At 30.4% G+C, this 13,945-nt stretch overlaps 1 protein-coding gene across 1 annotated transcript in view; it reads left to right on the top strand.

The window, feature by feature from the left end:
• The first annotated feature begins 275 nt into the window (after window positions 1-275).
• The window catches only part of LOC111886026 (CEN-like protein 2), a 61,261-nt gene continuing 47,591 nt past the window's right edge, over window positions 276-13,945 (top strand). The window contains exons 1-2 of the mRNA XM_023882266.2: window positions 276-565; window positions 1,150-1,211. Of these exons, the coding sequence (XP_023738034.1) occupies window positions 356-565; window positions 1,150-1,211 (272 nt within the window). The 5' untranslated portion in view covers window positions 276-355. The remainder of the gene's footprint in view (window positions 566-1,149; window positions 1,212-13,945) is intronic.

The following is a 13,945-nucleotide window of genomic DNA, read 5'->3' as shown; positions in this document are numbered from 1 at the left end:
TTGTAATAAACTTTACATATATAAGCATTCCAGAAGAGTCTTTTCTATTTTTGGTACTGTTCTCTTCTTTTACCCACATACATAAATAAATTCTGAATGACTAGTTAAATGTACTTTTTTAAGTTGCCTTCCATAATTTAAAGGAATACCAATCATTTCTTTGATTCTATGACAATTAAATAATGACAAAAATTAATGTGGACGGAGAGCCCTCAACCCTACCAATATATGCACATATATGGCTCATTTCTTCATCAAACTCAAGTGACAAGAAACACTTTCTGTCACATTTGATAAGCTAATTAATGTTAATGGCTTTCTTTAAAGTTTCACAGTTTGTTGAGGGTCAGAATTAATGGCGAGAAGACTAACGCCGGATCATCCACTAGTGATTGGGAGGGTGGTCGGAGATGTAGTTGACAATTTCACTCCGAGTGTGAATATGCTTGTAATGTACAACTTATCAAACCAAGTGTACAATGGGCATGAGCTGTTGCCTTCTTCTCTCACTAGTAAACCTAAGGTTGATGTTAATGGTGGTGACTTGAGATCCTTTTTTACACTGGTACAATACTCCTCCTTTACGTCTTTGTTATTTATGTAAAAGGTTGTGTTAGTGGTTTTCTTGTAAATAAATCATTTAACTTGTTAAAGTGCAAGATAAACACTAAAATGTGTCGGACTAAACAATTTTAAGCAGCTCTCCATGTTTGGTTTGTAACGAAATTACAAATACAATACTTACAACTGTTTAACATACCTAATAGTTACACACTTTAATTATTAAGGAGAAAGAGAGCGTTTCGAATCAACTTATTATACATGATATTTTCCTAAAAACTCTTCGGGTCGAACAAAAATAATGAATGATAATCTTGAAACCCTAGAAATTTCAAACAAAAAAAGAGTTGGGATTCTGAAGAAAAATAATGAACGGTAATCTTCAAATGTTAGTTTGTAACAAAGCCACAAACTTTATGGTCATAACCGGTTGATCCAACATACACTTAACACTGTTTATTATTAATTTTTTGTACTTTGATATCTAATAATTAGTTTACAATAAAACTATAAACATATATATTTGAACCTTTTTATCAACTAAATAAAAGAGGATCTCATTTAAGAAATATATTTTATATTTTTCAGATAATGACAGACCCAGATGTTCCTAATCCTAGCGATCCCTATCTCAGGGAGCACCTGCACTGGTATTATTATATATTTATTTAAACAAGCATTTTATTATTTTGAAACTTTTTATTATGTCATGTTCAAATGTCCTAAAACCCTAATGGCATCTACACAACACAAAAGGTGTTACCAGTGTGTACATCAAATTAATGTTGAAAATGCCATCATGAGTTTTCTAATATGGTATTTAGTTATCATTTATTTGATACATCACACATATATGTATATGAATCCATCCCATTTTATATAAATTTGCCGGCTTTTCATTGTATTTTCAAAACATTCAAGTTATGCTTGTTTCTGATTAAAGCATTTTCTTGAATGAAACAATATGTTGATTTTAGATATATAGTAAATTAGCATTACTGCTTTGAATAAACTTCTCATGACATAAATTTGCCAAAAACTTGTATTAATTATAAAAGTCATACGTGCATAAAATAATCTATATCGTTGATCATCATGAAAACTCCTTTTGCATCTTAGCTTGTTTTGGTACTGTTGGCATTGCTTACTTAAAACACAGGTGTTTTTTTTGGTAAAAATGTTTATTTGTCTAAGTCGTATCAATAGGGAGTTTTTTAAAAAATGTTTACCCTATAATGCTCTTCCGCAATAAGCTTATAACTTACTTTATTATTATTATTATTTTTTACCTTTCGACAAATTTTGATTATACATGTTATCAAATTATCATAAAGAGAAGAGTAAAAGAGTAAATTATTATATGCACGTCATTGGTATGAAAGGGGAATGGAAAACCAGATTACGATCGATATGGTTTTTTATGGTTAATTAAATATTTGTAAACTATCACTTTTAAATAAGTTTAATTTGAAGGGAAACAAATATTAATAATTATTTATTTAAATCAATAATCATATTTGTTTTATTTTTATCCAAACATTAAAAAAAAAAAAACACTTATTACAAGAATTACAAGAATGATACCGTAATAATAAGCTAATAATTAATAAACACACAATCTCAAACTCTTATGTATAAACATATTATAAAGATTAGACTATTTTCAAATCTCATGATATCATATATCCTAGCCCGATATTTAATTTTCTCTATATTTTATTGTCCAGTAGTCGTTTAATCATGATTAATGATTTTTGTTAAATAGATGCCACCTACAAATTAATTTTTAACTATATATATATATATATATATATATATATATATATATATATATATATATATATATATATATATATATATATATATATATATATATATATATATATATATATATATATATAAAAGTGATCACCGTATTCATTTAGAAATTTTCATAATTTATTAACTTTTAAATAATTAATTACATCGACTTGAGTGTTTTTTAACTTATATCTTAAATGGGAAGTCTCTGAAAAGTCTCAATATTTATTCTAATTTACGAAAAAGTCTACAACTAAAATTTGCGTACGAAAAAGTTCTAATTACCAATAAAAATGACGATTTAACTCTTTTTTCCGATTTATCGGTTTCAATACTTACCTGGTTTCATTAAAATCTCATTATTTTACCATAATTTACAAATAAGTCCCAAATTATGATAAAATAATGGGACTTTAATAAAATTATGGTAAACTAATGAGACTTTAATGAAATTATGGTAAACTAATGAGACTTTAATGAAACCGGGTAAGTATTGAAACCGATAAACCGGAAAAATTGTCAAATCGTCATTTTTACCGGTAATTATGATTTTTTCGTAAACAAATTTTAGTGTGAGACTTTTTCATAAATTAGGATGAAATATTAGGACTTTTTCGGAGATTTCCCTATCTTAAACCATATTCTTTTTTTAATATACAATCACGTAAAAAAAGTAATTTAATGCTAAAACTACTTAATTTTCAACTATTTAATCACTATAATTTAAATTTTGTTTGAAATTATTGTACTTAATTTATAATTATGGCACTTTCTTAATATATTAAACTCTTTTATCATTTTTTTTATATTAGTTGTTAAATTTCAACATAATATATTTAATTTTAAATTTAAATATGTTAGGTGGATATAAACATTATCTTTTAATACTATAATTTTAAAATTATTAACTAATCCGGTATATTTGATTTATTAATCTAAATATGATGTTAAATGCAAAATCCAGAAAATATCAAATAAACTTAAAAATTATCAATAAAAAAACTAGTTTTAATAGCTAAAAATGTTAATAGTGTGTTTAATATAAAATCTAAATTAAAATTTCAAATTGACAAAGTATTTTTTTAGTTAACAATAATAATAGTTAAAAATAACATAAATTTAGAAAATATATTATATTAAATTTAAACAAACAATATTATTTGAAATAATTAAATATATAAGTGAGCCGAACTACTCGTGAGCTACTTGAGATCGACTCGTTAAGAGCTCGATTTGATATCGAATTAAACGAGTCCAAACCAAGCTTGAGCCTAAATATAAGGCTCGTTTATTAAATAAGCTCGAGCCGAGCTTCAATCAGTGAGCTTGCAAACCTAAACGAGCCTACATATAATATACATTATTATTTTTTTTATATATTAAAATAAACAAATATTTGAGGAATTAGGGATGTAGGGTATTAGTAAACGAGTTTCTTCACGAGCTTAAACCAAGCCTAAACTTATTTAGGCTCATCATACAAATAACGAGTCGATTATCGAGCCCGAGTCGAGCCTGTATAATTCCTCATGAGCTCGAGTCGAACTTGGTGCAATAAAGCTCAAATCCAACCGAGCACGAGCTTAAGCCTCTCATAACTTAAATAAACCCAAGCCAAATCTGACCAAATTTGAGCTAGACTCGACTCGTTTACATCCTTATAAATCATAATTATGATCAAATTGAAATGATATGAATTTAATATATGTCTATCTAATAAATCCCCAAAATAAAAGCTATTCAAATGATATATTTAAAATTTATAAAATGTTTATTATCTATTTAGTATAAAAATTATCTTTTATAATTAATTTTATAAACATAAATAACTTTAATAATATGTATTTCACAATATATTAAGATATATATTAATTCATCTCCTTTCAATCTTAAATAAACCACAATGTCATTTCTATAACCATAATTTCTTAAAATATAATATATTTTTTTCTTTTAGGATTATTAAAATAACCAATATTTTTGTATACTAATTAACTAATATAATTGATTTTTTTAATGTTTTTTTTTGTTTTTTGTTTTTTTTTCTTAGGTTAAGTTTTTTTTTTTTCGTATTTTTGTGTTAGTTTTTTAAATGATTTGACTTTTTATTATGTTTTTTTTCCTCAATTTTCCTATTTTGATTAGTTTCATAGTTAAAATGATTATTGGTTTTTTCTAATTATTTGAATATTAGATGAAAATATTAGAGATATTTAATAGAATTACGTTTCTATATTTTTTGTTTGGTATATATTTTGAATATAAAGTAAATAAATATGTTTGATTATGTTAGTTTATAATCTCTTATAAATATATAGTTTTCTTGAACAATTTGTAGGTTTATTAAGATGATATTAAATATGATACAAGTGTATAAAACTAATAAGTTATTGGATTATATATATATATATATATATATATATATATATATATATATATATATATATATATATATATATATATATATAAAATCATTAGTAGTACATCTATTTTATAATTAAATTAAATTTTCACAAATTATTTTTTTCTAAAAAAATATATCTTTACATATTCTCTTTTGTTAAAATTGTCAGATTTATTAAGATTTGAAATATTGAAAGTTAAAATATGAAAATATTTGGAAAAATGTATAGACATTGTTATTTGATATATTTTTTATTGGGTCTGGTAAGAGACTATGTCTAACTTAATTATATTTAGGCTATTTCGTAACATAATTAAAAGTTTCTATTTAGTTATATAACATTTATTATGTCTTTTACTAAGTCCCATAAGAAATTTAGTTGACATCAATAATGTTTCAATTGCTATGAAAAAAATCCCTAAGCTATGATAAGAAATAAAATTTTATAACGTTTTGTTTTGCTTATAAAAACCTAGTATTAACTAAAAGTTCATATATTTTATGTATTCTAATACTTCGTAATTTCTAAATCTAATTTTATTTCTTCCCCTTCTAGAAAATATGGTGTGAAATAGAAATGATTATATATATATATATATATATATATATATATATATATATATATATATATATATATATATATATATAATTTTATTTCTTCCCCTTCTAGAAAATATGGTGTGAAATAGAAATGATTATATATATATATATATATATATATATATATATATATATATATATATATATATATATATATATATATATATATATATATATATATATATATGGAAAAGTTCAATAGAGAACCATAATTATGGGTTTTTCAAGGGACGAAATCTTTTTTTTTTCAATTTCTATAGCTTATTCTTTATCGAAAAAAAAAAATCTAAAAATATCTAAATTCATATATTAACATTGTGAATGTGAAAAATATTTTTCGGATTCACCATATGAATCCGGATTCACGTTGTGAATTTTCGAAGATTCACATTGTGAATTTGACGTTAAAAAAAATCGAATTTTATATCATCGGATAAAGGATAAAAAGTTATGAATTTCTGTATTTTTAGTTTTTTTTATATAAAATAAGTTCTAAAAGTTGAAAAACAGATTGGTTCTTTGGTTAATTATGGTTATCTATTGAACCTCACCATATATATATATATATATATATATATATATATATATATATATATATATATATATATATATATATATATATATATATATATATATATATATATATATATATATATATATATATATATATATCTTAAAAAAATAATGTATATATTAAAATTTTAATTAGTTTTTATCTCTTCCTAAACGCATACGCTTTAATTATTCCTAAGTTCATTTATTCGTTACAAGAATAAAACGGAATGACATTCGATATGCATATTCCCTAATTCTCCAAATTTGTAATAGGGAGTAACATAACCTAGATAAGTACCAAAATGATTTCTAAACACCTAGGGTGTTGGGGAGTATTTCGTTGTTGTCCATTTTCTGTATCCATAGAACTATAAGTGTATTATTTTTTATGTTGTATTAATATCTTGTAGAGTCTCTTTTGCAATTATCATGGCTTATTCATGTAATCTTTCTATATTTAATGTTTAACTTGAGAGGGATTTTTCATGGAAAAATATTTTCTATCTTGGTATTAGAGCTAAAATTATCCTGATTATATTATCCGTGTCTCACCAAAATATCCCATCTCTTCCATCCAACCCTAACCAAGCTGTTTACGACTTTCTTCTATTTTCCTCTCTTCTCATTGATTTCCATGGCAGTGACTAAAAGTCTAAAACTGCAGAGAAAACTTACCGTATCACCAACATAAAATCATGTGCCCCTCTTATTCTTATCTTAATCGCCTTAACTATGATGCATGTATTTAACTTTTCCAAATGCGTCGCATTAATTTGGTGTTGCTGATCATCTAGAAAAATGAACAATAATGACAAGTACTCGTCACTTCCATATCCACATACCATTTTTCCAATTACCAAAGGGTCAATGGCCTAGCGGTATGGAGTGACTATCTCATATGAGACGTCTGGGGTTTAAGTCTCAATGAAGACATAGATGATTATTTAGGACTAGATTAGTTAGTTTGCCATTTAAAAAAAAAAACATACCATTTTCCAATTGTTTTGTATCACTTGACAGTTACTCGACATCAACCTAAGGTTACTAATATTCTAACTTTTCTCATTAGATTAACTACTTGTAGCCATAAACATCATCATATTGTTGTCACTTTGTGCAAAATTGATTTTTTACATGTTTAATATTAAACTATATAAATAAGGATTTTAATAATCAAAATCATAATTTTTTTATATGCATGAAAGAAAAACCTCAAACCCCAAACATTTTTCATAAAATCTATGCATATTTGTAGATACTCAATCATATCTTCATAATTTTCTAACATGAATCAAAGATCATCAAACGAATCTCAAATTTAACTCAAACCGTAATCAGAAAATAGAAGAGAGATTAAGGGTATCTTTGGCAAACTAGTTGGTAGCTTTTAGTTGAAAACTATAAATTTTATTTATAAAGAAGTGTTCAATAGAAATAATTGAATTTTTTTTATTGACGTAAAATTATATATGTAAAATTATATATTATCAACAAACTAAAAGATAGTAAATTTTAAAATACTTTCAATAGCTTTGGATCATACACTTTTTTATTTACAATAAAAGATAAAAATTTGCATCGTGGAGTGAAGCTTTTATTTAATTAATTTTTTTTTTGTTAAAACTAAAAGTTAAAAGCTCGGTGATTTTATCTTCATGTAACGTTCCAAAAACACCAAGTACAAATTTTATTTTAAATAAGTCAAAATCATTCATTTATTATTCCAAAAGACGATCAGGGTCAAAGTATTCTCAAAATATCAAAGTAAAATCATAAACAGACAAAGCGGAATAATTCTTCAAGAGATGCAGTGCGATCAAGCCGACCATTCCTTTTAAAACCAGAAGCACCTGAAAAGATTTTAAACATAAACTCTAAGCATAAAGCTTAGTGAGTTTCCCAAAATACCACATACTTAATATATATAAAAGTTGGAAGCCATATCGGGTCTATTTCACCCATAAGTCCCTTCCGACTCCTTCAGTATCTTTCAACCGGTATGGGTCTCTTTCACCCCTGAGTCCCTTCCGACTCCTTCTGTATCTTTCAAACGGTACAGGTCTATTTCACCCTTGAGTCCCTCCCGACTCCTTCAGTTTCTTTCAACTGGTACGGGTCTATTTCACCCTTAAGTCCCTTTCGACTCCTTAGGTTTCTTTGAACCGATACGGGTCTATTTCACCGCTTAAAACTAAGCATACAATTATATCAACAAGAGTTACAAAGACAACAAGCACATACAGACATATCAGCAAGTGTTACAAAGACAACTATCATCCTACAACATAATCCAGTGGGCCGATATTGGTGCCTTCAACCCACGTGTACAGTGAAGAGACTCACCTGAATTACTCAATAAAATCCCAACAGCAACCTCAGCATCAGAACAGCCAACACAAACTCCCTAAACCAAACTGAGACAAGTCATTAGTCAAATACTCAGTTCGACCCAAGTTTGACCAAAAATCAAACTGGTCAAAAAGTCAACGATCAACTTAGTCAAAGTCAACATCATGTCGTCTGTAACATCCAAAAAATCAAAGTAAAATTTTTCATTTTTGAAACCAATCCAAAACCATAAATGTTTACAAATCATAGTTTCCAAAAGTCATAAACATGAATTAGAGTATCCCAAAATCATAATCATATAAAATCCAGGATGATGCGCATAATCAAGTCTTCGCCTTGTCCCAATCATCTGAAGTACCCAAAACATAAAACTGAAATTGTAAGCACGAAGCTTAGTGAGTTCCCCCAAAGTACCACCACATAAACAAATAAGATGTACAATCATGCATGTTGGGTCTAATAAGTCATCAGACTAAAGTACCCTTTACTTGATCTATTTATTATCCACAACCTAGAATAAGAAACTTCTCGAAACAGAATGTTACACTTCAAAATATGAATTAGACTTATTCTTTTAATGAAACTTTTTATTGGATTTGAAGCTCATTTTACTACCACTTAAAGCAACAGCTCACCTTACAAATTATTGCATTTTTTGTGGCACAAAATACTTGTAGTGTTGTTCGTTAATTTACTTTCACATGTATGAAATACTTTTTAGAACATCATTATTGTATATTTTATGCAACCTACTTTGCATTTAGTGTTTAATTATTGTTTCAAGTTGTATTTTGGCAGAAGTATTTCTAAGCATATACAAAAGGGTACATTATGTACTTAAATGAAAGATCACGTGTGTTTAATGGCGCTGTTTTTTTAGCATATGTATATTATACCTCTAGCAAGATACTAGATGGAAAGGAACCACGAGAAAGCAAAGTATAGTCATTGACTGAGTCTATTAAGCAAACAACCCCAATGAAAACATCTTTTCAATTTCTAGAAACAATATAATCATACGAATAATCTCTAATAATATCAAAGTCATCGCCTTTTTTTAATTTTTTCTCCTAAACACCAAAGCACCCACTATGTAGTATCTATAATTGCTTCCAAAACTATATTCTTTTTCTTTTTTAATGCCAAAGACTCCATCAGAAGTATAATCGAACCTTGAATAAGGAGAGTAACATCAACCCACTTTGATATCACATTCCATGTTTTGGCCGACACTTCACATTTCAAGAAAAGATTATTCAAGTCTTTGGTATGATTCAAACAAATCAGACACAACATTGTATTAAAATTAATACCTTTATGATAAATATTTTGTCTTAATGGTAACTGATCAAGTAAAAGTCTCCACACGAAGAGTTTAATCTTTTTAGGCACAAAAGGATTATATCTACTAACTCTAGTGTAATAAAAATTAGTCAAGCCATTTACCAAAAAAAATTAACCCTAAAGTCACTCGAGTCATCCAAATTCCATAAACAAGACTCCAGTGATGTAGAAATGTGAAAGGTCGGCAATAACATTAAACAACTCAAAAAATGACCAATATTAGATACACCTTTAATTTCCCTTTCTCTATTTACATGTCCACCCATGACTACCAATCTATCATGAACCGTGTAGTATCTTTATGTTTCCAGTATATAAAGACAATGCTGACAGTTTTTTAAGGTCATGAACCCACCTAAACATCCTTCTAGAAAATATTAGCATTATTATCACCAACTTTTTTTAACCAAGGTCAAGTGAGGTATGACCCCTTTAGATTGCGTTTTGTTCAAAGAGTTAATCATATGGGATCAAACAACATTACAATCTGCCTCTCCCCAAAATGAAAACCACCATTTACGCAATTAATCAACTTCAACAATAAATCCTTATATTCTCTCACAAAAGACCATCTCTATTTTTCCAATAAGTCATGACTAACATTACCAATCTTCAAATATCATTGTATCCTTTCTACTTAGACACCAATAACTATATCCCATTTAATCTAGAGGATCTTCTAGTTGTCAATATATGTTCCCTAGAAAATGAACCCTCAATGCTTCCAAGTGATTTTTAGCGGTAATAGGCATTAGGAAAATATAAATATAATAAATTCCAGTCGCCCCTAATACAGACTTTAACAACATAGAACGGGCTCTAGTTAAAAGTAAACTAATTTTAAATTTAAACAGTTTACTTTCAAATCTTTGTGTAATCGTTTCCCACCCATCAATTATAGCCATGTTTGAAGCTATAGGAATACCAAGATACACAAAAGATATTTTACCTACCTTGCACCCTGTGAGGTTTTCCGGTTGCTCCACCGTCTTAAATTCAACCCATAGCTTGTATATATTCGACTTTTGAAGATTAATCTTTAACATATATATATATATATATATATATATATATATATATATATATATATATAGGGGACGGTTCACTTGAGATTAAAAAAAAATAGAGATCTTGAGATTAAACATCAGCCACATATTTCGCATTTGTCGCTCTAATGCTCTAGCGTACCAACAGCAACGATGTATGCCTAATCATAAATGATTATATGGCAGAGAGGTATAATCATACAGGATTATATATGTTTATACGTATATGCATAATCATAAATGATTATACATATATGTCTGTTCACAGATTGAGTAATCATAAATGATTATTACAGTTAGTCGCAGAAAAGGTGGTGGTGATAGAGGTGGCGGTGGTATAAGTAATGGAGGTGACAATGGTGGGGCCGACTGGTGTTAGAGGTGGTGAGAAAGGAGGTGGCGGTGGCGGTTACGGTGGTGGGGATGGTGGCGAACGAGAAAGGAACGGGTGGCACTGTGTAATCATTTATGATTACACCAGACCTGCCGCGCCGGTACGCAGAAGGGTTAGAGCGGCAGATGTGAAATACGTGGCTGAGGTTGAATCTCGAGATCTCTATTTTATTTTTAATCTCAACGAAACCTACCTCTCTCTCTCTCTCTCTCTCTCTCTCTCTCTCTATATATATATATATATATATATATATATATATATATATATATATATATATATATATATATATATATATATTCTCTAATGACTATTCCTCCATAACCAACACGTATCTATGGAAAAAAAAAAGATGAGAAATATAAAAGTCATAATTTCCTACTTTAGCTCTCGTAAAATAAATTAACTTGCATGTAATCTTAGATCGACACATGTATTCCTTCCATGGAAATAATAAAAACTAAGGGATACAAGAGATCCGCCTGGCTCAAATAGAAGGTAAAATCTTTTGTCGGACTACCATTAAGCAGGACAGAGGATCCGTCTGAGAACATACAAGATAAAGTCCACAGGACCGAGGACTACCATTAAGCACCCATTACTAAATCGGCAAACCCCAGAATGAGCCTTTCCGCACTTTTCACAAATGCGGCCGCACTGACCTCTAGACCTAGAATCAGTGGTCTTAGACCTCTTCGGCGCCGGCTGCGACTACGTCGAGGCTTGCCTCTGCTCTCTCAATTGTAACTCAATCGCAAGCTCACGCCGCCTAGTGGCCTCCTGTAACTTCAGTAATGTATCACATTGTTGGGTAGCAACAATCTTTACGGATGTTAGTCTTGGGCATGCTCAGATAATAAGTCATCTGAGCCTGCTCGGAAGCAAACTCCGGGTAAAAATCGCCCTCTTAGTGAACATACAGGTGATCTCCGTCACCGACTCCATACCCTGTCCAGATCCAAGAACTCCTGTGAGAGCCTCTGTCGCTCAACCCATGGAATGTAGCGAGTGCGGGACATCTACCTGAACTGATCCCAAGTAATTATGGCTCCCTTCTCATCAGAATATGTCCCCATAATCAATATCCACCAGTCCTTTACTCCGGACTTTAGCAGGTTCAGAGCACACCTGACCTTCTAGTTAGTAGGACATAAGTATGTGAGAAAGCATCCTTCAACATCATATAGCCACCTTATGGCTATGATCGGATCCTAAATCCCATCAAAAGTCTGGGACTTAGTGTTATCGAAGTCCCGATACTAAAAAGTCCGACATGCCCCCGTACCCGCAGCCGCCACGGCTGCGGAGGCTGCAGCAGCAGCAGTCTCAGCAATGGTTGCGTATCTGTCATCAAAATACTCCATCATGCTGGTCTTAATAGACCCGGACATCTCCGGAATCTGACCCTAGAAAATCTGAATCACCTCCTCACGGATGATCTCCCTGACACGATCCTCTGTCAATGTTGGCCCGCCTTGACTGCCAGCTCCTGATCTTGACCCGGATCCGGTCTCAAATTGCCTCGTAACTAGCATATTGAAAATACACCAGGAATATGTCAGATAATCTGCATAAATAATAGGGAACCAACTCTCAACTAAACCCTAGGGGTTGTGACTTCCTTGCTACGCGTATGGGTCCTATACTTTAAGTAGTATGGTCCCATACTACGTTCTACACCTACCCATATTTGTCTCAAGGATCATCACCATACCCTAACAGTGCACATGCGCATAGGCAAATGCTCAATCCTCACTTCTAGAGGAAGGCTAAATATCTCACAACTGGCTGACTGACCCTGTACACCTCATCCATGAAACTTCCACCAACCCTGCAGCACTCGTATATGCAAGTCATACATAACACTGGACCCTATAGACATTCAAATATATGATCCTACCCTAAGCCCTTCATCAAACAAGAATAGGAAATAAGGCAAAACCAAACATTCTCAGGGTATAGGATCTTAGTTATATACAACCGTGATGCATACACTAAGCGACTACAGTAATGATGTCAATATCATATAAGGGAAACTCTAGGCTATCAGGCATCATATAATCAGGCAATTCTACCATGCAATTCCTGAAGATCCCTAGCTAGCATGTTGTTCTAACATATCACAATATCAAATATCCGTATGGTATTTTAGGGTTTACTTATTGGCTCTGGCTAATCATAAACTTTGCATCCTCCTTTAGTATTTTGAAAACCATTTAAAAATCATTTTGAAAACCTTTTTTCTTGATTTAAAACTGGATTCACACGAGTGTTCCTCCAATTCACTCAAACCAAGGCTCTGATACCAACTTGTAACATCCATAAATTTCACAAAAATTTTAAACTTTTTCAAACATCCAAAAATCATTATTTATTAAAAAATGTTTCCAAAATAGTTTCATATCAGATTATCCCAGAAATCAAAATCATAAAATTTGAGGAGGTGCACGATCACACCTTCGCCTTCTCGCGGTCATCTGAAGTACCTGAAACAAAATCCAAAACTGTAAGCCCGAAGCTATGATTTGCCCCAAAATACTGATACATAACAAATAGCACACATAATAACATCATGTAATAGGTCCACAGCTTCGCAGACTGGATTACCCCCGAGCCCACAGTATGAGTCTGGCTTGCCTTTCAGGCCCACAGCTCACATCCGGCTTGCTCCTGAGGCTAAATCATAAGTCTGGCTTTTGCTTGAGCCCACAGTTTATGATCGGCTTGCCCATTCAGTCTTAAGATTGGAATTTAAATCATCGGCCCTCAGTACGAGTCTGGCATGCTCCCATGGCCCTCAGATCGCATCTGGAATGCTTAGGAGTCGTCAGTATGAGTCTGACATGCTCTCCCTGGCCCTCAGCTCATATCTGCCATACTCCAGGGTTTGTTGGT

Source organism: Lactuca sativa, chromosome 1 (genome assembly GCF_002870075.4).
Source record: "Lactuca sativa cultivar Salinas chromosome 1, Lsat_Salinas_v11, whole genome shotgun sequence".
NCBI classification, from domain to species: domain Eukaryota; kingdom Viridiplantae; phylum Streptophyta; class Magnoliopsida; order Asterales; family Asteraceae; genus Lactuca; species Lactuca sativa.
This window is presented reverse-complemented; position numbering and strand designations above follow the sequence as displayed.